We start from the raw sequence: 26841 nt of genomic DNA, 5'->3' as shown, positions 1-26841 counted from the left end.
GGAAACAGATGCAGGCCGCGCGGCGTGGCGGGGTTGCGGTTCCGGGTCGACCGCACCGCAGCCCGCGCTCCGCTCGCTGCCGCAGTGCCCCGCCCCCGCGCTCCGGACCTGGGCAGGCGGTGGCCGCCCGGCGGCTCCCGGGGCCACATGGCTGAGGGGGACGCAGGGAGCGACCAGAGGCAGGTGAGGCCCCGGCGGGGCGCCGACCTCCAGGCTCGGCTCGGCTCGGCCTCGCCGCCCCAGGACTCCTCCGCCGAGGGGCCCCGCCCCCGGTCCCGCCTGCATCGCCCGGTGCCGGCTGCCGGGCATTCGCTCCGCCGCGTTTCATTTTCTCGGCGCTTGCTCTCAGCCGATCGCTCTCCGGCCTGCCGCTCCCGAGTGTCGGCGGGCTAGGCCTGCCTCGGAGAGTGTCATCGTCAACCATCAGCACGCGACTGAGCAGCTCCGGGCCGGAGGCAGAAACCTGGGTTCTGCTCCCCACCCTGTCCCCTCCGGGTCACCTTGGAGAGGCGACTTAAGAACCCCGTTTCTGCCTTTGCAAAACGGGCAATAATAACACAGACCCTGGAGTCCCCTGAGGGCCCACTATATCTTATTCAGCTTGGCGTTGAGCTTTCCCCTGCGCGTGGCTCACGTGGGCGGTCTTAAAGCTTTTCCTACTGGGCTGGAGGATACAATGAGATGATACAAAGTTAAATGTATACTTTGCTTCCCATTTTTCCCTTTAGATCCAGGTATTATTTTTTTAACCTGAAACCAAATTAATAATTTCCAAAATGTTTCGAGCGTTTGATTACCAAAGAACAGAAATAACCACCCAGCCTCGTGCCCAGATTCAAAACAAAAACCACGGAGATCTAGTAGGAATATAGGGCTAATCTGTAGCAACGCGGCTGGTGAGTGGGGGTGGGAGTTATCTGTTAAAAAGAAAAGGTGGAGCAGAGAAAACACGTCTGTCCTTTTACTTGTGAAGCTCACTACGGGGTATGACACTGCATATATATTTTGGCTCAGTAGTGGTCAAAAGCACAGTGATATAGTAGCAAGGCTGGTGCCAGTAATTGCAAGAGTGTCTGGCATCCAGAGAGTAGAACATGGTGACTGGCTGTAAAGAATGTGTGGCATCGTTCACACAGTGATCCTTCATCCAAGCTAGTGATGGTAATTGCAAATACCTTATAAAGCTGTAAGGAAAACTCAGGTTTTTAGGGTGTGCATTCGTTGACTTTTTTCCCTCCCATCAACCTCTTTCAGAATGAGGAAATTGAAGCAATGGCAGCTATATATGGCGAGGAATGGTGTGTCATTGATGACTGTGCCAAAATATTTTGTATTAGAATTAGTGACGATATAGATGACCCAAAGTGGACACTTTGCTTGCAGGTATTTTTTCCCCTTCTCTACAACCATTTTCTTTTATCTTTTTTTAACTTTACTTATTTACTTATTTTTACACAGCCATTTTCAACTTACAATATTGACTCTATATGATTGACTACTATTGTGTTTTTCTAATGATTATTCTTGTGTGACTTGTTCTGAATTGTCTTTTTTTGTTGATGGCATTTGTTAACCACTGACGATCTAAACATATGAGTAATTAAATCTCAGATCACTTTCAAGTTAACTTTCATTGATAGCCTCGATCTTTCCTATCTCAAATATTTTATTTATTTAAGTGTTCTTAATGTACCTTGGCAGACTTGAGTTTCACTTCCATTATCCTGTCCATTTAATAGGAGAGGGTCTAAACCTGGGAAGATAGCTAAAATTTAAGAGGAAGAATAGGTTAGTAATTGAGATGGTTTATAGAGTAGATACTTATTTCTTACTTTTCTTTTTAAATTAAAAAAAAATTGGGGGGGTAATTAGGTTTACTTATTTATTTTTTAATGGCCAGGACCTTGTGCATGCTAAGCAAGCACTCTACCACTGAGCTATACCCTCACCCCTGATACTCATTTCTTTATTAATTGGGAATCACTTGTGGCTAGGATAAATAAATGAAAAGGTCAGCTATGGTTTTCTGTTTTAAAACTTATTTTGTTTATGACTGCTGATACTTTCAACATAAATGCTAAATTGAGTTTTTTGTCAGTATTTGTTTATAGTCATACTGATTTGAAAAGAAATGTGGTTCTCTACTGTTAGTTATTTAAAGTATTTAATAGGCTTTTAAAAAAATTTCTTAAGAATATCTGGAACAGTATAGTGCTACTCTATTCATTTGGGGTTAGGGTGTAATGCCTCTATTTCAGTTTTTCTTTTCCTTTTGTCTTTGTCCTCCCCACCCTTATTTTCTAAATTTTCGTTGCTTTTATATTTTCTTTGCATATAATGATCTCTTTCTTAAAAAACTGGCATCATCATTAAGGTAGAAGCATAAATATGAGGAGGGAATTCTCTCCTGAGATTTAACAAAACAGTGGTTTTGTTTTTTAGTTTGGCAAGTTAGTAGTCTGTCCAGTGACTAGTCTTTATAAATGTAGTTATTTTTGAGCCACGATGAAGTGTAAACAGATTTGTTTTTAAACTGCTTTGTAGGTGATGCTACCGAATGAATATCCAGGTACAGCTCCACCCATTTATCAGCTGAAGTAAGCTATAATTCTACACTTATATTTTTATAAAAGGATTATGCTTTAAAAAGATTATTTCTCTATACTGTACAGTGTTTTTATATAGAATATCTTTCTTAACAAAATGTATATAGACATTAAAAACACCTTTGGACTTGGTATAGAGTACTTAAGTAAAAAAGTTAAATTATGTAAGAACACATTAATGTATGCCACTCAGTATGAAAGAGGATCACAGTGTTCATAGGGGTAAAATAGCTGCAGAATTGTCTTTAGAGATGGGGAAGGAAATCTTCCATTTACGTAACCTAGTGATCTAGAAAGCCTGGTCTGTAGAGTTTCTCCTAACCTGGTTCTGCTGAACTCGCCAGTTTCTTGACATGCCTCTGCCTAAGCTGGGCTGCCTTCCAGGAATCATCCGTGGTGCCTGTGGTGCTTGTTCTGCCCATTGCTGTCGAGGTACCATCTCAGCAGCCCAGGCTTAGTCTTAGTGAGTCATGCCTGCTGAGTCCAAGTAACCTCTGATCCACCTTGCCTGCTTGACCTACTAAGATGTATAAACCTGTGCAGATGGAATTGCATTAAATCTCAATTACTAAAATGTCTATCTACCAGTGGGATTATTTTTTGTGTGTTTTAAAACCAGAGCAATACAATTTGCTATTAATAATGGTTCTGTAATTTTTCATTTTTTAAATTGAAAATGAAAGATGCGATCATAGAATACTTGTCAACATTAGTGCCCTTTTCAGAAAAAGTTAATTTTTGTACAGTCACGTGGCAACCAGCTTATTTGTTGGAATTGTTTTTAAGGCACCAGTTAGAAAAAAATTGAGAACTCTTGATAGTGTGGCAAATATAGTGACTCTGGAAATTTATATTCTGGAACTTATTCTGCCACTTAGGTAAACTTGGGCAGGTTTATGATAGCCTATGAACTCCCCTGTTTTTTAAACCATATTTTAATTGAATAATGTCGGTGTTAGTTTCATCATGGTTTTCTGGGAGGACTACATGAGTTAATGCCAATGAAAGCATTTTGGAACTGTATAGATTTATATAATACAACATTTTAATGAAAACATAATTTTTTTAAAAGTTAAATAAAAAAGATCAATTTGTGATTTAATTAGTATTTTCTCTTCAAGATATAAACATAATCTTTGAATAATCTTCTTTATTGTGTTTTATTTAATCTTAGTGCTCCTTGGCTTAAAGGACAAGAACGTGCGGATTTATCAAATAGCCTTGAGGAAATATATATGTAAGTGATAGATGATTTTTTAAAAAATTCTATTAGTGACTCTGTTGTGGGCTTTTGTTGGAACTGTGATATGTTAGGGTCTTTTCTAAACTTTTTGTTAAGCTGCCTTTCCATTAACAAAACGGATGCACTTGAAAGATTGGTTATATAATTTTATATATACATTTGATTTGAATTTTACTTACATACAAAAATACATTAGTATTTAGAACCAATAGCTATAAAAACACTTAGCTTATAAGGGTAAATTCAGATACTACTCTTATTTTGATATGCTATGTGAAATGAAATTTGTAACAGCAGAATCCTAAGCATAATTATTCATTAAACTACTATATACTTTTACTGGTAATTTTCTTGTATTAGGCTATAATACTGAGGGTCTGTTGTATACTGTATTTTTCACTCTTACATTCACTCAACAAATAGTACATGGCAGGCATTGTACTAGATCCTATACATACATAGTTAGCAAAACCAGAAATGGTCTCTGTTTTTATGGCATTTAGAATTTACTGGCAGAAGAGATATGACTCATAATATCACAAAAATGAGTGTAAAACTGTAGCTGTGGTAAGTTTTGTTAAGAGAAAGGTGTTAATGTGCAGTACTAGTTTGAAACAAGACCTTACTTTGTCTAGCAGGTCAGGGATGACTTGGTTGACTTAAAAGCTGAGTAACTAAGTGAAGATGACTCCAGTGAAAGGCCGCAGCGTGTGCAAAGGCTCTGTGTCAAGGAGATTGGCACATGTCAAGACACAAACTAATGGTGGTATGAAGTGGGAAGAGAGGAGAAGAGAGAGAAGGGAGCATGGTAGGAAAATGACATGGTGAGGTAGGCAGGGACGTTATGGAGAGTCCTGTAGGCCATGTTGAAGATTTTTGTCTTTTTTCCTAAGACTCCTGGGAAGCAGAGAGGGGCTTTAAGTGCTGTGATGCCATGATAAGATTTTCATTTTGAAAACACCCTTCTATTTCTGGGTGGAGAACTTGTTGGAAAGGAGCAAGAACAGTTAGGAGGCAGATGCAGTAGTCCAGAGAAGATATTTCTGTGATATTTAGTGATTCCGTCATCCTCAGCATTTAAGTATTACTTATTTTCTCAATGAAATGTTTTCTGATACCTGTCCCTAACCTTACTGGCGACTCTACCTTTTGTGCCCCCAACAAACTTTTCTGTAATCTTTTTTTATGCTTATTTACCAGTGTATCTCCCCTCTTAAAGTAGAATGAGATATACTGTAAATTGCTCACCAAAGGTATCGTAATTGTACATCTCATAGTCATTTTCTTTTCTTATCTTCCTTGATCTCTGTAATTTTGGGTGGTGTTGAACAGTTCCTCTTTCTTGAAAAACTTTCCACACTTGGCTTCTGTCATGTTAACCGTATTCATCAGTTAGATTTTTCTCCTGTCTATGCACAGTTTCATGCCCTCTGAAATGGCTTTCCATTTGCCTTTTTCTACCCCAAAAGTACCCCTCCACCCTTATTAAGAGATTCCCTCCTATAGGACACAACTTGCTGTTCTCTGTGACTAGTTCACTTGAGCTGTTCAAGAGTTAGGGAGGACCAGAAATTACAAATCATGTAGATGTGAAGCAACCTGACATCTTCAGAGTTAAGCAAGTAGTTTAACATGCCATGAATGTATACTGAGGTAGGTGTAAGAAGAAAGGATCTGTAAGCTGGGATATGGAGTTTGGAAATTATCTTGTAGGCTCTGGGCATTTTGGAAAGGGGTGATGTAATCAGGTTTGGTTGGCAGTGTGGAGGGTGGTCTGTGAAGAGTGTGAAAGGAGGGACACCACAGGAAGAGCAGTTAGTAACTTGGGAGGGAGACAGTGGAGACCTTTATTAAGACAACAAGAACACGGGGGAGAAGAATGGTCCGTTAAAGAAGTACCTAAGAATATAAACTAGGATTTGGTGATTGAGTAGATGTAGATTAACTTGTTTATCATACCTTATTTTTGTTTAAATATTTTGTGTATGGACATTTTGAATATATGAAAATAATTATTTTAATAAAACAAAAGGTAAATAACAGATTTAAAAATACTTTGAACATTATACTAATTGGTGTTGAGAAAATAAAAGGGATTAAAATTTTTTTTAAATTTGAGTTTATAATGGTCCATTTCAACAATACTTAATTTAAAATCCAAGAAAATGATTATTTTAATTTCCCACAGCTCTTCACATTTTGATGTATCATGAAGTCTTAGATTTGGAAGTTGGAGAGTGAGGCTTGTCAAAGCAAAAATTGCACCGGACCAAGTTAAACAGGCAAGGAAGACTTTCTTCAAGACTATTGCAGTAGAGGAGAGAGGCAGAAGACAGTCTGAACTTGATTTCCTGAAACAAAAGGCAGGGGAGTTTGAAGGGCTGGGATGAACTGTAGGAAATACGGAAGGATGTGGGGGGGGGAGGTTGGTCAGTGAGTGTCCAGCATGTTGTTACTTCCTGAGTCTGCAAGTGTGTTTGTCTGTGATTAGGCCATCTTTGTTTGCAGATTGTTGCTCATCAGAAGTTAGGCTCCTGCCCTCCCACAGGGACTAGGAGATAGGGGCACTGTCTTCCCTGATGATTACATTTCAAAAGAATTGCTCCCAGGTCCATGAGAAAGGCACTCCCAGGTTCTAAAACTGACAAAACTTCTAAAAAGATATCCATACATCCCGAAGGAGCAAAGGAAGAATTTACAATTCTTTTCTAAAGAAAATGCTCTAAGAAAAGGGAGGTCAGAGCCTAGAGTCAGGAAGTTCTGCCTGTCTGAGGTTTAGTCAGGCTGTCTTGGCCAGGCTTCTGGAGTCAGGTTTTGAAATAGTGTGGCCTCTCTGAGTGTGTTTTCTCATCTGTAAAATGAGGAAAGTAGAATAATATCATTGTGAAGATTAACTGTCATAGTCCATGGCATGTATTTTAGCACTGTATTATCGTAGCTCTCTTTTTTGTTCTTGCTAAAGGAGTCATCTCAACCAGTTTTGTCATTTTGAAAATGAGATAATGGAAGTTATTCAGATCAAGTGATTTGTCTAAGGTCACACAACTGATTAGTACACTTCAGTAAATAGTTTACCCTTACGTCAACAAATACAAATGTTAGAGTATTAAAGATACAAAAATTAGAGCCATGATTAAAATGAGAGTCACAAGTAACTTGACTTTGTTTTGATCATTCTGTGTTGGATAATAGTTATTTAAGCATACTTAATCACAATTTATGTCAACTAAAATACCAGTTTTTAATCCAGGTTGGTCTTTTACTCAATTTGAAACAAATTGTATTCTGGACTTTTTATATTCAGCTACTTTACCATAATTTAATTTCATAAATAAAAGCTTAGCACTTCACTGCATAATAAGTAGTCTTCATATTTTGCTCCAGTTCTTAAGATTCAGCAGACTTCCTCTAGGACCACTGAGAGAGAGAGGACTCCAGCTTTTGTCTGTTCTAATTTATTCAGTCCTGTGAGAGATTTCATAACAGCAAAGGAAAAGTTTGAAAACCACCAAATCCTAGTCTATAGTTAAAAAGACATGAAAAATCAAATATACCTTAGTAAAGAAAAATATGAACAAACTATTGTCACATGAGAAAATAGAAATACATCAGTAACAACCATAGCAACAACAACCCACTAGATAGAACTTTTGGGTCCAAGAGCAAGGCTAATTTTCATTTTCTTCAGGAAACCTTTCACACCCACTACAACTTCCTTACACCAGATTTCAGTAAGTCTTGTTAAATGCTAGGGAAGAAAGCATTTGATAAATGATGTTGGGCAGAGTGCTATTGTATGCTATTCTGCGGGAAGCCATGGGCCAGAGGAGAGGAAATTTGGAGTTCAGGTTTAATTCTTCTTTATTATTTGGAAAAATTACTTACTAATTGTGGAAATTCTTCCAAGGTGTTTTCTGCTTCCCGCCTCCCCCAGTCCCCTAGCAACAACAGATCTGAATGGGACTATATATATTCACAGAGGGATGAATTTCCTTTCTCAAAGGGTGGTTGTAAGGATTAAGTGAGGTAACAAAGCATTTTATACATGTCTTCTATAAAGTAGGTGTTTATTAAACACTGGATATTACTGTTACTACTTTTGATGATGGTGGTGTGATGAAGTCAATGAATGATATCAGGATATGGAGACAATTACATACAAAACTGTAGATTTGTAAGGATGATAATTACAAACATTGAGACATGAGGCCCAGTTTTCTCATTCACTTCCCTACCCCCAAGGCTGCACATGGTGCTTGGTGTATAGGTGAGGGCTTTAAAGATCTATTGAATGAATTAAGAAAAGTCCACTTGAAAAGAAGCTACTTTTGTAAAATAAGACAAGATACTACTGTAAATCTGTTTTATAGATGAGGAAACAGACTCAGAGTTCAAGTGTCTTACTTGCCTAAGGGCACAGCTGCTTGATAAGAGAGCAAAATGCAGTGGTTGACCTGAGCTTTGGAGTAAGCCTGTGCTCACATTCTGACTTTGGACTTCTTACTGCTTATAAGACTGTCTTAGACAGGTTAGTTGTTCTCTCTAGGTCTGTTTTCTCATCTGTACAATGGGGAAATAAGACTTGCTGTTTGAGACAATTAATGAGCATTAAATGTGTTGATCTAGATCATGTACTTTGGTCTTAGCATACATTCAATACATTTTACCTTTCTTTGTTTATACCTCTAAATCTTTTACTGAAAGGAGAGGGTGGGATTGGAAATTGTTTAAAAGAAACTCAAACAACATTCTCAATTTTTTAAAACTTTTCCAGTTGACTTTTTCTTTATCCAAAAAAGGCAGATTACCAAAGAACACAGGGTCATTTTAGTGCTAAGGAATTTTGGGTGAGATGGGGAGGATGTAAGGGTACAGAATTATTTGAAAACAGTGTTGTTTTTTCCTGTATGCTTGTTTTGAAAGTTTCCTTTGGTGGGTGCTGATGTGTGGTGATAAAGAGAGATAATGGTTTTAAGGGCAACTTTTAGAGGAAGGAGAGATAAGGTATTATGAAGTAGTGTGGTGATTTCTTTAAAACATACATATTAAAACTTATCTGAAATTACTGTCATTCCCTAAAGAGTAGATATTAGGGCCTTTATTTTATTGCTGTTGCCATCATTTAACATAACTCTGACAAGTTCTTTTTCTCAGTGTGCCTTTGAGATGGATTTAATCATCTGAGGCAGCCAAACAGTTATTTGGAACCAGAATGAATCAATTTGAGCAATAGAATACTTTGTTGAAAACAAAATATGAATGTAAAGTTTTGCACTGATTATCTTTTAATTTTAAGTCTTGTAAATTGGCTTTCTAAGGGATTTTATCAGATTATTTGTATTCTTCTTTGTTGAAATTAGTATACCAAATAAGTGGTTTGAAATTGTTCAAAAAGTTTAAAAAAGCAAGCAATGATTGGACATCAATACTGAAATTATATTCACTGATAGAAACTAAATCACATTTATATCTATCTTAATTTATCCAGTTCAAGTTCAGAAATTTCCTTTCTCCTCTTTGGCTACAACTCTTCTGCTTATTGTAAGTAAGCAGTGTTAATTTGGGAGCCAGTTGGAATTTTTTAATGTTGATATATTAAATACTCATCTATAAATATTAGTAATCTCATGTTTTTATAAATTCCTTTTTAAAAATGGTGGCTAGATTGCACATGATTTCTTAGATTCTAAGTATGTCTATATTTTCTTAAATATGAGAAGGAAATGTTTTTAATAATAATTTTTTCCCTCTGAATTTTGTTTAGACAGAATATTGGTGAAAGTATTCTTTATCTGTGGGTGGAGAAAATAAGAGATGTTCTAATACAAAAATCTCAGATGACAGAACCAGGTAGGATTGAAAAATGTTATCAGTGCTCTTTTGATTTACAGTAATTAAATTTTTATGTAGATATTCTAATTGAAAATTTTAATGAAAAATCTATGCTGTTTTATAGTTTATATATGATAAAATATGTTTCTCCTGAAAGTTTTTTACTTATGTAATTATGATAATTTCTTTCTATAAGGTTTAGCCTCTTTGGTTGCATATTACTGTAAACTCATAGAAATAGAATTTAATGGCTAAAGAACTTAGGTCAAAAATCTGCTTTCTTTGACTACTGTTAAGGTAATATGAACCATGTAACATTCTTCATGAATTATTAGACTATATAAGTTAGACATTAGCTTCAAATGAGTGTAGTGCTTATATAAAGAGAACTTTGGAAAACACACTGACCAATATTTGGGATATAAAAATTGACTTTGAAAATTGATTTTTTAAATTGAGATGTAATTCACATATCATAATTATTCACCCTTTTAATTACTCACCAATTAAAATGTATAATTCAGTGGTTTTTAGTATATTCCAAACTTGTGCAGCCATCACCACTATCTGATTTCAGGACATTTGAAAATGATACTGTGCTTTATTACTATGAATCTTTTATTTAATCATTAAGTATATAACAACATGGAAATTTCTAATGTTCTCTGTTTACTTTGTTCCACTTACCACAAAGGCTTTTGACAAGAAAATAACTCTTCTAAGCCTGATTTTATTTTCAAATAAAGTTTTATTGTTATGTAGTCTATTTACTAATTTTCAGATGGGTTATTTATAGGGACCAGTTATTGAAGATGCCCTCATCAAAATAAGTATACATTTAAAGTTGATAGTAATATATATTTTTCCAGAGCATTTTACTATTTTTCTATAGAAGCAAGTGTTTTTACTGCTTCCGCTAAAGTTAAAGAGATAAATGATATGAAGATATTCTGGTCATGGGACAATCTGTTTTGAAGTATTTTCCTTAACTTTTAATGTTCCATGTTCTGATTTTGCAGCATTTCAGGGCATCTGAGAAGAGTGGTTTCAAAACAAAATTGATTTTTGCCAATCCACCATTCTAGAGTGTGGGATAATTGCAAAAATGCAATTGATACTGGTAAAAATTTAGGACTCCAAAAAGTTTGGGATCACTCAACTATTAGAAAATTTTAAAAATTATTGATCTTAAAAGTGATATTTTCCTTCTCCCAGCTATATCCATAATTTAGTTTAGCCACTCTTGAGATTTGAGAGTTATTTGATTTAGGTTGTATAATTTATAAATTAAAAAAATTCTGTTTGGGATTTTTAAAATCAAAAATTGTTTTTGTAGACTTCATATTAAAATGGAAGAATTAACAATTCTGAAGTACAAATAAGGTATAAGATAGTGTTTGATATATCTCATGAGAATTTTCTTCTCCAGGGTACTTACTTGACAAGCAATTTATTTTTATTTTACTATTAATCTTCAGTACAAATTTATTATTTATTATTTCATTTTTTCTACTATAGAAATATTAAATTTTAAAATAATTATATACAGCTATTTAAACTTTAAAAAAATTCTGAACTAATTTTGGGCTTATAGAAAAGTTGGAAAATAGTCTCATATCCCTTGCCCTGCTTCCCCTAGTACCATCTTATATAAAGTATAATGATCAAGAACAGAAAGCTAACATTGATATAATATCAACTAAGCTAAAGAGCTTATTTGAATTTCACTAATTTTTCCACTACTTTTCATTCTGCTGTTTAGGGTCCTGTCCAGAAATCTATGATGCATTCAGTTATTTCTCCTTACTTCCTTCTAGTCTGTAAATAGTTCCCCAGTCTTTCCTTGACTTTCATGATCTGACACTTTTGATGAGTACTGACCATTTTGAGGAATATCCTCAGTTTGCGTTTGCTCATTGTTTTCTCATGATTGGAGTAAAAGTAGGCATTTTGGTGAGAATACCACAAAAATGATACTGTCTTCTTTACAGTGTATTATATCAAGGAGTTCATGGTGTCATTATGTTTTATTATTGTTGATGTTTACCTTGATTCCTTGGTTAAGGTGTTATCTGCCAGATGTCTCCACTGTAAAGTTACTGTATTGGTTCAGGTTCTGTAGAGAAACAGAACCAGTACTAGGTGTATATATTATGTTTGTGTGTGTGTGTGTGTGTGTGTGTATGTATGTATGTATGTATGTATGTATTTACTTATTTGTAAAGAGGAGGAGGGAAAAAGAGAGAGAAGGGGGAGAGGAGGGAGAGAGAGAGGAAAAAGAGGGTGAGAGAGATATTGATTAACTGATTTGAAGGAACTGGCTCACGAGATTGTGTAGGCTAGCAAGTCCAGAGTCTGCAGGGTGGGCTGGCAGGTTGAGACCTAGGGAAGAATCGATGCTGCAGCTCAAGTCTGAAGGCTGTGTGCTGGCAGAATTCCTTCTGTCTCCGTGGAAGTCAGTCCTTTTTCTTTTAAGACCTTAACTGGATGAGGTTCACTCACATTATGGAGGGTGATCTGCTTTACCCAAAGTCAGTGAATTTGAATATGAATGCCATCTAAGAAATACCTTCACAGAAACATCTAGAATAGCGTTTGACCAAAATCTGTGTACACAGCCTAGGCAAGCTGACATATAAAGGTAACTATCAGTTGCTGTCTTTCCCTTTGTAGTTGTTAAGTATCTTGTGGGAGATACTTTGAGGCTCATGTATATTATTTCGTGGGTTAAAATTCCATACTGTCATTATTTTGTTGCTCAAATTGTTCCAGGTTTGCCCTTTAGGAGCTCTCAGATAGGTTCCTGTGTTCTTTTTATAAGGTCCTAAATTTTTTTGAGTATGTCTTTACTCTCTGGAATCACAGGATATTCCAGGCTTATCTTGTATTTTCCTTGTCTCAACCCTGGAGTCAACCCCTTCTCATGGGAGCTCTGGTCCCTCTTACTAAGAATGGTATTTAGAGACGAAGACTAGTGATTTCTTAAGTGTAATTTCTTACTGTCTTATGATCACTCATCATGTCTCATATCCACTTAGGCCCAGATGTAAAGAAGAAAACTGAAGAGGAAGATGTTGAATGTGAAGATGATCTCATTTTAGCATGTCAACCAGAAAATCCAGTCAAAGCATTGGATTTTGATATCAGTGAAAGTCAGACAGGTATGTTATAAGTTTCTTTTGAGGAAAGTGGGATGGTAGCATTATAAAGTGTTCTGAATGGTATAGTAATTTAGTAAACTCTCACATGTGAGGAAATATTTATTTGTAGAGAACTGGGTTTTTTTCCCCTGTCTCTTGGCCATTTTTGTATTTGCAAGACCTATCAGAATGGTGAGGGAAAAACAGAAGTTTGCTTTTTTTTTTTTTTGCTACTAATCTAGAATTTTGAATTAGTGGCAGGAGAAATTAAAACTAAGAAAAGCTGTGTTAATATTTCCAATTCACATCCTGTTTTTATATTTCTATTTTGGAATCCTTAGCTGTCCCTGATGTCTCAGAGTTAAATTTTAGTCTATGCTCACAGATATAAGTATAATAATTAAAGGTGCAGTCACTGAATTAAAGCTAGTAAAATGACTTTAAGATTTTAGTTTTTGCTTAAGCAGATCTGTTTCATCATTACTTAGTATTCAACTTATGAATAGGCTGATGTGATAAATCAGTTCTATGTTTCTATCAGAAAATATGTTCCATTTTAGTATTTAAAAATTTTGAATGATACTATTAGTTTCCTCAAGTCTTTAAAAAACATGATAGATGAGGGGGAACTTTTGGAGTAAGGAGTCTCCTATGCCATTATATAGCAGCTTTTAAACAGTATCATGAAAATTTAAAGTTCTTGTATAGTGTCTCAGGACTAGTAGAAAGGGACAAAGAGGAAATGAAAGAAAAGACACAGGATAGCTGCCCCTATTTCAGTCTAAGTAGCTTCCATTTTACTCATTCATGTATTATGGATTTGGCATAAGATCTCTTTTGGGAAATAGGATCCACTATTAAAAGAAAAAGTGAAAAATCAGTCATAAGAAATAGCATCCAGTTCGTATTAACCTTAGTGCTGTATTAGTACAGTGCTCACAGTGGTTCAAGAGGAGAACCCTACTCGGGGAAGGTAAAACATCCTGCATAAACCTGGTTTCTTGTTTTAGTCCTGCCACAAACAAGTGCAGTGGTTTTTTGCAAGTTATTTAAAGTCTTCAGAAACATTTTTGCAAATATAGTTGAAGTGTTTCATCAATTAGAAGGCAAACTGACTTGGTAAGTAAGATTCAGCAGATCAGTGAACAGAAATAGGAAAAAAATTAAATTCTTCTTTTCTGAATAACTTTTCGTCCTAAATGAGGCAGGTGCAGTAGCCAGGATGGTTGATAAGTTTCTCAACTATGTTAAGAATAAAACTTATGATTCTTAAGCTTGTTTAAAAGGCAGAATAACTGGAAATCACATTACTTGATGGAATACCAACTTGTTGTACTGTTGACATATTCAGTTCTGTGAAGTAGGAACAGTTTTATTAGCTGAAGACATTATATTACAGCTATACAAAATAAAGTCATAGGTTTCCTAACCCAGAGGTCCATCAACAGTAGAGTCGATAAATATGTTATGGTGTATTAGCAGCTGTCAATCTTTTTGGTCTTAGGACCCCTTTATACTCATAAAAATTAGGTATTACACCAACTTACACTACTGAATCCAGGATTTGAGTCCCAATCCACCATTTCCACTGGGTGACCTTGGCAAGTGAAAATCATTTATAAGTCAAGTAGTTTTATCTTAATGTACAATATAGTGGGAAACTTTTTACTAAAATTATAATTTAATTTTAAAGGACGACTATTGCTTGTTATTTGAGTTGATTCACCATATAATTTACATCTCTTTCCCAACTTCCCTCCCCATACCATTGCCAATTTTTCAGTATTTGAATGTAAAAATTTAAAAAATAAAAGTAATATAATTCTTTAAATTTATAGAAATAGAAGAGTTACCTCCGATTGATCATGGCATTCCTATTACAGACCGAAGAAGTACTTTTCAGGCACACTTGGCTCCAGTAGTTTGTCCCAAACAGGTAAAGTTACTGTGTCTGGCTCACTCAGATGTTGTTTTCCCAAAGTAATTAAAGTAAATGATTTTGCAATATTATCCTTGGTTTTACTGTTGTTAAATTTTCATGCAAGAAAAAAAGTATTTGCTTATTTTCTACCCCCAAATTACTAGGGATCACAGAACATTGTTTCTGTTTATCACTGCTTTCAAAATTGTATCTAGACTTTGATTTTCAAAGAAGAAAAACCCATTGTGGTAGTGTAGAAAATTATGGTGCTTAATAGCTTGTTAAAAAATTATTTGTCCTATCACGTGGGTCAAACTGAGTCTGTTCCAGTGTTGCCCAAGTAAGGGGACAGTGGACAGATTGGTTGAACCCAATTCTTCCCAATCTGAATTCCTTTTCCTATCTGCTTCTTGATCTTAGGTCACCTGATTTCCACCCAAGGATTTCAGAATGGTAGACCTTTCAGTCAAAAATGGTATTCCTAGGTCTTTGTCTTTCTCACTCTCTTTTCAGCAGAATCATTTTCTCCTTCCTTGCTGCTGTAATCTAGCCTAAACTTTATTAATGTAAGAGACAATTTCAGTATGCCTATAAAGTTAAATTAATCAAAAAGTCTCATTAGCTTAACATAGGTTTTAAGCATTAAGTCTCTTTCTTTTGGTCTCTGCAGCTACTCTACTGTCTAAGTTCTTCTGAAGCCCTGACCTACAGGGATATAGTTCTTTGCACAAGGCTTTTCACTCTCTTTTGGTCATTGGAAGAGGAAATTCTTTTCTGCATTGACTGCGGTCAGGATAACAGCTTTTGGTGTAGGCTTCTGGGGGCTTTTCTTTCAGGAACCCTATTTTGTCCTTGGCCATTGCTGATATTCTTGTTGCTAGGGTCCTCCTTAGACATTGTTGTGAATCTTTTCATCCTGGATCATTTTCTGCTTTGACTATAATTCTGATTATAGTCACTTAGACTTAATCATAATTTGTGAGAGCTGGGATAAATCTTAGAGGTCAGTGACTACTTTATTTTACTGTTCAGGAATCTGAGAGTCTGAGAAACAAGATTGCACAATTTTTGATCCAAGTTGGTCTCCCTGACTCCAGCTCAGTCTTCCCTACCTCCAGTATTTCTTCTATACTCCTTGCTAGTTACCTTCCTGAAAGATCTGACCACATGTCATTCCTCCCCACACACCTAGTCATCTTTGCTGATTTCTATTGGATACAAGTAAAAAATTTCAACTCATTATACAAGGCCCTTTGTGATATGACCCTGCTTTATCATTCTGATACATCTTCTATCATCTCATTCATACTCTAAGGTTTAGCTACAGAAAACTGTTGGTCACTTTCTGAACCCTTCTCTTTATGTCCTGCTAAAGTTGCCAGATAAAATATAGGATACCTAGCTAAATTGAAATTTCAGATAAACATTATTGCATGGGATATACTTATAATAAGAAATTATTTGTGGTTTATCTGAAGTTCCAATTTAAGCATCCTTTGTTGTTATTTACTAAATCTGGTACATTTGTACATGCTGTCTTCTCTGAATGGAATGGCTTCTGCTTGTCCCCTCTCCCCTTTTCCCTTTGGATGCAGAAGAATTGTCACTTATCTTTCAAAACCTGGCTCATGTTACCTCCTCATATAGAGAGTTTTGGTTTTATCACATTTGGAACATACCATTACTGTACACCTGTCACATTGGATACATCTGTTTGGTAAATTTGCAGAGCTCATTTCTAGAAATTCTCATATTTTTGTTTAAATTTCTCTACATGGGGAAAAAACTCTATATATAAGTACCTTGGATAAGGTTAGTGCTTAAATATTTGTTGACAACTGGTGCTTAAAAATACCAGGTCTATCATTTTTATACCAATTGAGCATTCCAGTGTCTGCCCCTCAGATGAGGAGAAAACTTTGGAAATGGCTTTTTCAGATTCTTTAACTATTTCAATACAACAGTATATCTGTCAGTATGCTTTAAGTTTTTTTAAGCATTTATTTATGGAACAGATAAAAATTATACATTGTTTGTATTACTGCTATTTTTAAGGTGAAAATGGTTCTTGCCAAATTGTATGAGAATAAGAAAATAGCTAGTGCCACCCACAACATCTATGCGTACCGGTAAGTGACCATCACAATTCTAGGAATGTGCGATTTGTAACAAATGGGGGAAACTGATGCATTATTAAAAAAACAACAGCCGTTATGTGTTTTTTTTTACATTATAAAAGTAGTATCTGTAGAATATTTGGAAACTGTAGGAAAAAAAGAATAATAGGAAAATGCAACTCTTTTCTGCCATTAAATTAACAGATACTGTGAAATATTTTCTTTCCTGTGCCAACTTTTCGATGCTTTACTCTAGTATCCAGTTTTTTTCTAAATGTAACAGAAGCATTTTTCCATGTTGTTATAATCACTTTATAAACATTATTTTAATGGCGGTATAATATTTGAGCTCCAGACCACAATTTAACCATTTCCTTTTTGTTTTAGTTTTTTTTTCCCCACTATTATAAAAATAGTCCTGTGAACATCTTTGTATGCTTTTTGAACTATTTCCTCAGGGTAGGATTCTTTTTTGAAATGAAACGGAAGTATAATTTAAAAGGAAAAAAGAACGGATTCCTAGTAGAGTTATCAAAAAGTGTGAACCTTTTTGAAACTCCTGATACATACTGCCCTTCTACATACTGCCTGATACATACAAACTTTCTAAAGTTTTTCTTTTAAACCAATTTATGTTCCCATTAGCAGTGAATTTAGAGTGCTTCTTTCACTACATATCTTTTAGTTTTGAATACAAAGTTTTTATTCAAATCTCTGCTGATTTGTTAGTAAAGAGATGAAGGTATATTTTTTAAAATATGAACTTAGTACAGACTTAAAAGTATAGCATTTAGGACTAAAATAAATCAGAATATAGACATAGGAATTTGGTGCAAATTTAAAATGTGATTTAGACTATTTATAAAATCTAGGCTATCTAAAACTCAAAAATCTGTAAAAAAAATTCATCATTTTGGATAGGTGAGTTTTTAATATTACTAAGTCACATCCCTTTAAGTGCCAAAACTTACAAAAAACTATTTGTTATGTAATTCCCTACTTACTAGAGTATCAGTAGACAGAATTTTGATGTTTTCTTAATGAGTTAGGATAATCAATATAAAAATTTGAGATTTGCACATATTAACTACTACAAATAATAAAAAAAATTTCTTCTGTATAGTACAGGGAGCTATATTCAATATCTTATAGCAACCAATATTCAAAAAGAATATGAAAATGAATATATGTATGTATATGACTGAAACATTATGCTGTACACCAGAAATTGACACATTATAACTGACTATACTTCAATTAAAAAACTATATATATGAGAGATTAGACCGTGCTTGCTCTCAGTGGTTAGAATGTGCTGTAAAAGTATTAATAGGCACCGGTCATTCATCCTACATATTTCTTGTGTGCCTACTCTGTGCTAAGTACCTGAAAGTTAATTCTAATTATTTTAGCAACTCTGCGACTGTAAAGAAGTTAACTTTTTCAATCACAAAAGTTGTTAAGTGGTAGAGCTGAATTTGAGAATCTCATTTATCTCTTTTTATTCCTTCATGGCTGTGTGGCTGCATTTTCAGTAGTCACCGTACATGATGTTGATCTTAAGTTATCAGAAAGTTAAATACTGTGCCAGATACTCTATTACAGGCCCCAGAGTGTTGGTTTTTAAGTTCTTGAGTATATTTGCATATTAATGGGTGATCAGCTGTCACTTCTCACAGATGTCAGCATGACTGTAGGTAGCAGCCCCTCCAACTCACCCCCTGGTAAAACTGATACTTGGGAATGAAGGAGCTTAGCTTGTCAGAATTGTGTGTCAGATAAGACTAGAAAGGCACAAAGTACAGGCTTGAAGGACTCCACAGGGAGTTAAATTAATAACTATTATTCGGTACATGGACTTTGTACATGGAGTGTTGTATATTTTGAATGCTTAGGGCCCTTTTAAGGTTACTTCCTGGTTCTTGGGCTGTTCCTGCTTTGGAGTTATGGGGCATTCTTCAGGCTACTGGTACACACAGCTATCGGCTGCTGCATCATTATCTTCCTGGCATGTGAGGAAAGGGTTAGTGAAAATATCCATGGTACTTCTTTTTTTTTTTTTTTTTTTTAAGGCTAACAGTACTGATTTATATAGTCAATTTTTTTCATTTCTTCCATAAAATCTTAGTGTGTTAGATTATAATTATAAGCCTAATATAAACCAACCCCTGACTCCTTTTTGCCTTAAATTTGCCATATAAAATTTAGTTTAATAGTGCTAACTTTCTTGTCTTCAAATGAGGCCAACTCTATAGAGTGTGGTCATAGTAGATGAGCAATAAATATTTACTGAATGAGTGAATGGATAGCTAGATTGGTGGATGGAAAGATGAATGAATGGATGTGACTGCTATAATAAAATAAATCTAATCGACTTAGGTGTATACATAAGGTAGTATCTGGCTTTTTGTAGCCATAGTCAGGAAGATGTCTTTGCTACCTTTGCCTAGTCCTGGATGGTTCCACTGGCAGGGGCCTAAGAAATCCATCAGATGGCATACTTAACTGGCACTAACTGGCACTGTTTTCTTTTTATATCTATACTTATTTGCCAAGCTTCTTCTACTACAGTGTAGCGCTACATTATTATTATTCCAAATGCTAACTTTCTAGATAATTTAAATGGGTAAAAATACCATGATTTTCCTCTGATATTAATAACTATCCAGGGGGAAATTATAGAGAAAAATAAATCTTACAGTTCTTAGAATGAGGAAGAGAGATAAATGCTTGGTTGCTAGAATAAGATGTTAGGAAAGCATAAAGGGTTAATTTACATTGGTTTTATCACCTCCATCTTTTTTATATACTTTTTGTCTCTTTCACTAGCGCTTGGGCTCTCTGATGGTGGGAGTACACCACTTATTTTTTTATATCATTTCATAGTGCCTAGGGTGTAGAATGCTTACATACAGTATGGTCTCAGTAAATGTTTTCCATAATCTTGGCTTCAAGATTAAGTGGAAGAAGTGTCAGATATGTAAACTCACCTTCCCATAATTGTAGCACTTCTGATTTAAAGGAGGCACCTTTCATTCCTAGCTTTCCCAAATATAAAAAGTGGAGCATACTGGATCGTAAATCATCAGTGAAAAGGTAGCTAACATATAGTTCAAGAAGGATTTTTAAAAACAAATATGCTGGTTTTGGGAGTAAATTGATGGCACCAAGTGTGAAGGAGTAACTTTCATTACAATATTTCAAGATTTCAAAGTATAACACTGTTATATGTATTTCTAGAATATACTGTGAGGATAAGCAGACCTTCTTACAGGACTGTGAGGATGACGGGGAAACAGCAGCTGGTGGGCGTCTTCTCCATCTCATGGAGGTAAGTCTGAGTTAAACCCTGTTAATCCTGTTTTGTGAGCCATAAAATTTCTCAACAAAACAGAGCTCCATTTAGGAATAAGTAAATCTATAGACTATAGACTATATAATATGAGATATATTTGGTTTTATTAGTAGTTAATTTTTAAACATTGAGAGTTATTTTTAACTACTGGATATGGGGCAGAAAGCAAAGGGTTAATAGCAAGTGCTGTGCTTTCAGGCTCTTTCAGTTATAGACAGAAGATTATCTTCAGCTCTGGAAATACTTACCCTTTTTGTTTCATGACAGTTTCCTCCCCTCTATTTTCTCTGTTTCTGTCTTTGCAAAACTCCTGTTAGTCAGGTATTGGACTTCTGGATAGATCCAGAACGTTTCTTTTTTTTAATTAAGTTGTCCATCTCATTGCCTTACTTTCTGAGACATTTTCTTGACTGTCTTCCAAAATTTCTATTGAATTAAAAAATTTTTTAGCAACCATGTATTTAATTTTTAAGAGTTCTTTCTTGTTCTCTATTTTCCCCTTGTCATAGTGTGCTATTCAGCTCTTACGGATGCTGTATCTTCTAGTTTCTCTGAGTATACTAATTAGTTCCTTTTTTTAGATGTTTTTTCCCTTGAATTTTTCTTGCTCCATTTTAGTTTGTTTATCTTGTCCTTTCTCTTTCATGCTGCTGGATTTTCTTCATCTGTCTGGTGATCATTGATTGTTCATTAATTTTAAGAATGGATTGTTTTTTCCCCTAAGGTAGTTGCTATAGTTTCTTCTGCTATTGTATGTGGAGGTTTGTTTTCTAACCAGGCCATTCCCTTGATAGGAACCCTGTGTGGGTCAGGCCTGTAGACTGGTGGGCTTCACATTAAGGGCAGCATTTGGCAAGGGTCAAACTGAGGAAGACCTCGCTGGGAGGCTCCAGTGATCACTCACGCAGCCCCAGTTCTCTCTAGTGGTTTGTTCAGAGGCAGGTTTTGTGTTGCTCTTTGGCCAATGGGTAAAAAGCTGCCTAAGCTAAGCTGCTCTGGTTGAAGTCACCAAGAACTGGAATCCCACCTGCATGATCTCCCCTTCACTCTGCCCAGTGGCCCCGAATTTGGAATTCCAGGACACTGTGGAGCACAGTGTTTGTTTTCTAAACATTCTGTCCCCTGAATTGTTACTAATCTCACTCTGCTCACTCATGGTTCTGCCATTAAAGTCATGGGGAAATTTTATGTGCAATTCTATATATGGGTTTTTCATTTTCCTTTAAAACTCACATTTGCACCGGTCTGTATATGTGTATAAATATGCTTCTGAACATCACAGATTTTGAATGTGAGAAATGTCATGGTGGTGGTATCACGCTGGTATGGAGGGATTCTGCTAGGACCTGATCGCTTTAAACACATCAACAACTGTGCCAGAAACATACTGGTGGAGAAGAACTACACAAATTCACCGGTAAGTGGCTACTGATAGAAACATCTAGAGCTTCTTACCACTGCCTGTGAAATTTAAAAAAAGAAGAAAAAGAAAACTATGAATGAAACAGAATGAGTGAGGTGCATTAGAAAAACCTCTAGACTAGGAAACTGGAGACTTCCAGGTTTTTAGTCAGAACAGTGTGATTGACTAGTTATGGGACCTTGGGCAAATTACTTCATTTCTTCAAACCTTTATTTCATAGATTCATAGTTTTATAAAACCAATTTATACCAGTTAGTCTCCACTCCCTAAAATTGAGGCCTATAGAAGCTGTAGCTAATGCTATAGTGAACTCGGTGTTCTTTAAACATCTATAAAATTCTAACATTCTCTGTTAGTATCAAAGCATATTCCCTTCCCCTTGGCATGATGCCTTCTTCCTTTAGACTCTGAGTTTTTTTTGTTTCGTATTTCAAATGTGTTCATATCTATTTTATTTAAACTTTGCTGCCTTACTTTGGAAAGTGGACAAAAGACTAAATAATATTGAAATTACTCAAACAATACTTTAAATAAATGTTTTCCTTGATTATCCTGGATTGTTTTAAAAGTGTTAAAATAGGCTGTAAAACAGAAAGATGATGCATATGTAAGCAATTATACTTTGACTATTATACATATTCTATATGACTAGATTTAAAATTTCTAAGCCTTCATATAAATGTAGGGAGAGTCTACACTGATTTACGTCTTTTTCAGGAGGAATCATCTAAGGCTTTGGGAAAGAACAAAAAAGTAAGAAAAGATAAGAAGAGGAGTGAACATTAATACCTGAAACTATATGAAAGGTTAATTTGCCTATAATTATATACAAATTCCACAGTCATCAAGGAATATATTGTGCAGAGAGAGGATCCTGCACTGTTCAAGTCAGCTGATTCATTGTGGACACCAACATTATCTTTTCTTCTTTGGTTATATCATCTGCCAAAAATAGAGAACTTGTGTTATATTCATGTGTGTTTCAGAAGAATTAATTTGAACTTAATCACTACTTCATCTAATTTTAGGACGGTAACAGTTGCCCAGGACAGTACCTGAATTAACTGTCCATTTCAGTACATGTCAAGTGCCTTTGTTAGGTGGGGAGGAAGTGTCTCTAGGGTAATAGAAATACCTGATTTCTTGTCATCAGGATTCTCATTTTGTTAAATGAATATTGCCTTTTACTGCTCTTTATGGCTTATTGGAATAGGGGCTCACTGACGATTGGTCTTATAATAGAGTGTCTTCTGTGATTTTAGTATGTAAGTATGTCACCTTTCATTTTATAGTGTTCATCATGGTGTAATGGATTAAGTGAAAATCCTGGAGTATCCATCTACAGTTAAGTGCTGAAGTGATAATTCATCTGACATTTGTTAGCACAAGTGTTATGCCTCAATTTCTGTCTCAAATTGGTGATTGTGAAATTTCAAAAAGTGATTTTCTAGTCTCTGCTTCTTTTGTTTAATTCTTGTAATGTTAAGCAATAAGTATGGTGTGCCAGTATTCTCCTCCCACCCCTGAAATGTGTTGGTGTAATCTTCTGGTTTCTTTTAACAACCTGGAAATACCTTTCTTGTGATCTTCACTGAGGAGTTAGAACCACACTAGAAGCTGTGCTGTGCATAATGGGACATTCATAGAATGGGGTAGAGGTGGCAGAACAGCACTGGTGCAGGGCAAGGGTATGTTGTGTAGTTATATAAATGTGGTGCGTTTCCCATCCACACTCCAGCTATCTTTCTCAACTCCTTGACTTGGTGGAGAGAAGGAACAAACTTATGGAAAAATAGAAACTCCCTCCGTTTTTCCATTCTTATGAAATCTTCCTTTTCATCAGTGTTTTATAAAATTTTCTTCTTTCATCTGCAAGTTGTGCAATTTACCTCTAGGCATCTAGACAATAAATATATTTATGAGATATAACAATAAGTCTTAACTGTTCCCTTTCAGATATGATTGCAAACGATTACTTAAAATTATTAATTGGCCATAGATTTGCCTGATCTTCCTTTCCTAACAGAGGGAACAGAAATAAGGAAACAACTTGGGATGGTGCTGGAGCATAGAAAACTTCAGAGAAAAATGGACACAGATATTTTTTCCTTATTCTCTGATGTTTTACCTTTAAGAGATCCAAATCCCGACTTGGTATTTTTAAGAATCTAGTAAACAACTTTATACTAGGATGGATTCTGAGAAATAAAATCTGAATTATATTTGTTGTAAGTGTGTTTGATTATTGCTAGTTATCAAGAGTCATCAGAGAATGACCTATATTTGTTCAAAACATTTACCTCAGAGTCCATGAAAAAATTAAGTATGTTTTATGTATTAACTGGTAAAATAATTAAAGAAGTTAAGGACCATTAGTTAACATTAAAATAATTTCACAATTTTGGCATGTCAAAATCTGTGAAAGAATGTATAAAACAGTAAGAATTTGGTGCTACAGAAAAATAAGTGCGAGTTAATTATTCTGCAACATCAAATTTGAATTTCTTTCACGCTGTTTTATCTAACATTTATTTAGGTCTTTATAGAAAACCTTTATGTCTATGATCTCATTTTCCCATATTAAAAAAAAAACACTTAACTTTTGTTTCTTTCATTTATCAACGAAATTTTCCAGACTGAAAAACCCAAATCTCTTTTGCCAAAGTCAGCTGGTAAAGAGTGATCCAAAAGTCTCCAATTCTGGAACCTGAGTTATTTGACACTCTGCATTATGGACCCCTAACTAATTATAGTATCTTTTTGGTCTCTTTAAAATTTCTCTCGATTAGAGGGTTTTCAAATTCTTCAAATAATAATATTCTATAACCAAATCTATGCTGTGGCATATTTTATAGTATATTGTATTAGTTAAAAATATTCTCTATATGTCAGTATATAAGAGCAAGTAGCATCTACTTTTTAAATGGGAATAGCAGTATAATTTGGAGATATGTATCATGAAACAGAGCCTGTTTGAAGAGAATTATATCAAGCTAATCACAACCAAGGAAGAATAGCATGAAACAGATACTGCCTGGAAGGCAGTTAAAATTTATTGGGAAAACTGTATAGTCATCTGTAGTTCCACTTTCTAGAGACAAGCATTACATCCTTCTATTTTTTTCCTATGCATGATTTTGTATATATGGCTATTTTTCTTTCCATAAAAATGGTATTAAACTGTATATACTGTTTTGTATCCTGCATATTTCATATAGAAGTATATTGTTAACATTTTCCCATGTCAATAAATATTCTTCTATGGCTTAATTTCTTATGGCTACATTGTATTCTATATTCTGGATATAACAAAACATACTAACTAGTCCCCACGTGTTTCCAATTTTTAAGTTTTTTCCAGTTTTTCACTATTATAAACAACTACAAAAAATGAAATCATTGTATACAGATTTTTGTAAATATCTCTGATTACATTCTTAGGAAAAAATCCAGAAATGGAGTTTCTAGGTCAAATGTTTGCACATTCTAATAGCTCAATTGATTTAGCCAAATTGTCCTCTAGAAAAAATTTCTCACTTATATCCCCATTAGCATTGCATTAGAATATACTTAAAATTCCAAAGATGTGGGAAAATAGGCAGTCTGGTAGGTAAAACCACCAGTATCTTTTTTTTTAATTGATCTTTTTTGTTTTGAAATAATTACAGATTCACAAGGAGTAAAAATACTCAGCTTTCCCTAACAGTAACATTGTACATGACTATATTTACCAAAACCAAGATATATATTCTGGATCCAAGTTCTTTGTCAGGTATGCGATTTGCACTTACGTTCTCCCAGTTTGTAGCTTGTCTTTTCATTCTTTTAACAGTGTTTCTTGCTGTGAAAGTATTTAACTTTGATGAGATACAATTTCTCTCTTTTTTCAGTCATGTTTTTGTGTTATGTCTAAAGATTCTTTGTTTAACCCCAGGTCGTGAAGGTTTTCTTCTGTTCTCTTTTCAGCGTTTCATGTTTTTCATTTATATGTATTATCCATTTTAATTTATTTTTGTGTAAGATGTGAGATTTAATTTGAAGTTAATTTTTTTTCATTTGGTTGTCCAATAATGGAAGTGACTGATTTTTAAAATCAAACTTTTTACTGATGAAATTTTTACAAAATAAAGTTATATAACCAGCATTTAGATGGAGAAAAGGTCAGTACTAGCACCCCACAACCCCTCTTCATCCAGTCCAATCATTGCTGCTCTCCTCCCTGCCAAGTAACCACCTCCCTGATTTCTGATACCAGAAATGAATTTGATCTGTTTTGACTTATACTTGTTTTAAGTGGAATCACACAGTATGTACCCTTGTTTGGGCTCCTTTTGTTCCAACGTTTTGTGAGATTCATTTGGGTTGCTGCACATGCACTTCTTTCATTCTTACCACTGCATAATATTCCACTGAACGAACATGAGCTTTAGTGTCTACTGCCCAATGGTGTGCCAGTAAGTTTTTAAACAACTGGCTCTAGGGCGGGTGCTGATTTATAATGTTAGCCAGTTCCCATGGTGTAAATACTCCAACTCTGTCCAATTTCAAGCTACCAGTGTGAAATCAGTGGGCTTACAAAATTCCTGGAAATTTAACAATCACTCACTGTGAGCTCCAGTACCCATCACTCACTGCCAAGCAGTTTTCCAAAGTAGTTTGCAGATTTACACTCCTACTCGTAGTGAATGGGAGTTCTAGTTGCTGCCCATCCACGTCTGGCATCACCTGACTCCCATTTTACTCATGCAGTGTGGTGGGTAGTGGGATCACTTTGTGGTTTTAATTTGTATTTCTCTGATGGCTAATGAAACTGAACACCTTTGGTTTTACATTTACTACCTGTGGTGGCTGAATAACCTTGTAATGACACATTTTCTCCCCTTCCAGGAATGGAAATATGGGGTTCATCGTCAAGTTTGGTTCAGATACAGAGAAATACAGCTATAATTTTGCATATCTGAGCCCCTAGTCTGTAAATTTCAACATGCCATCACCACCTCACTGGTATACTAAATCTGTGAATTTATTAGGAAACTTAAATCTTTTTTTGCTCTTAGTTTCCTAATTTGTAAAAATGTGGGTTATGACTCTCTCTGTTTGAGGGATATTATGAGGGTTAAATGAGATGTGTTTAATGATACTTAGCATGTGATAAGCATCCAACAAAACCGTTAAGTAATTATTTTTTCACTATTTAGGGGAGA

The 26841-nt window shown here is 35.2% G+C and overlaps 1 protein-coding gene across 4 annotated transcripts; it reads left to right on the top strand.

Moving 5' to 3' along the window:
* The first annotated feature begins 41 nt into the window (after positions 1–41).
* On the top strand, positions 42–24907 carry IMPACT (impact RWD domain protein). 4 transcript variants are annotated; one of them, XM_072949088.1, is made up of 12 exons: positions 42–183; positions 1255–1383; positions 2545–2597; positions 3781–3843; positions 9614–9699; positions 12720–12842; positions 14705–14757; positions 16798–16871; positions 20100–20190; positions 21497–21631; positions 22355–22390; positions 22930–24907. In XM_072949088.1, exons 1-12 carry the CDS (start codon positions 148–150, stop codon positions 22984–22986), a joined length of 936 nt encoding a protein of 311 aa, XP_072805189.1. In that variant the 5' UTR covers positions 42–147; the 3' UTR covers positions 22987–24907. The 4 variants fall into 4 exon arrangements, with proteins under 4 accessions (XP_072805189.1, XP_072805187.1, XP_072805190.1 ...); XM_072949086.1 differs by having other exon boundaries at positions 14660–14757; XM_072949089.1 differs by having other exon boundaries at positions 22355–24907.
* Positions 24908–26841: the final 1934 nt, after the last annotated feature.

Source organism: Vicugna pacos, chromosome 24, assembly GCF_048564905.1.
Source record: "Vicugna pacos chromosome 24, VicPac4, whole genome shotgun sequence".
Taxonomy (NCBI): domain Eukaryota; kingdom Metazoa; phylum Chordata; class Mammalia; order Artiodactyla; family Camelidae; genus Vicugna; species Vicugna pacos.
Note: the sequence above shows the minus strand (reverse complement) of the source record. Positions and strands in the feature narration are given on the sequence as shown.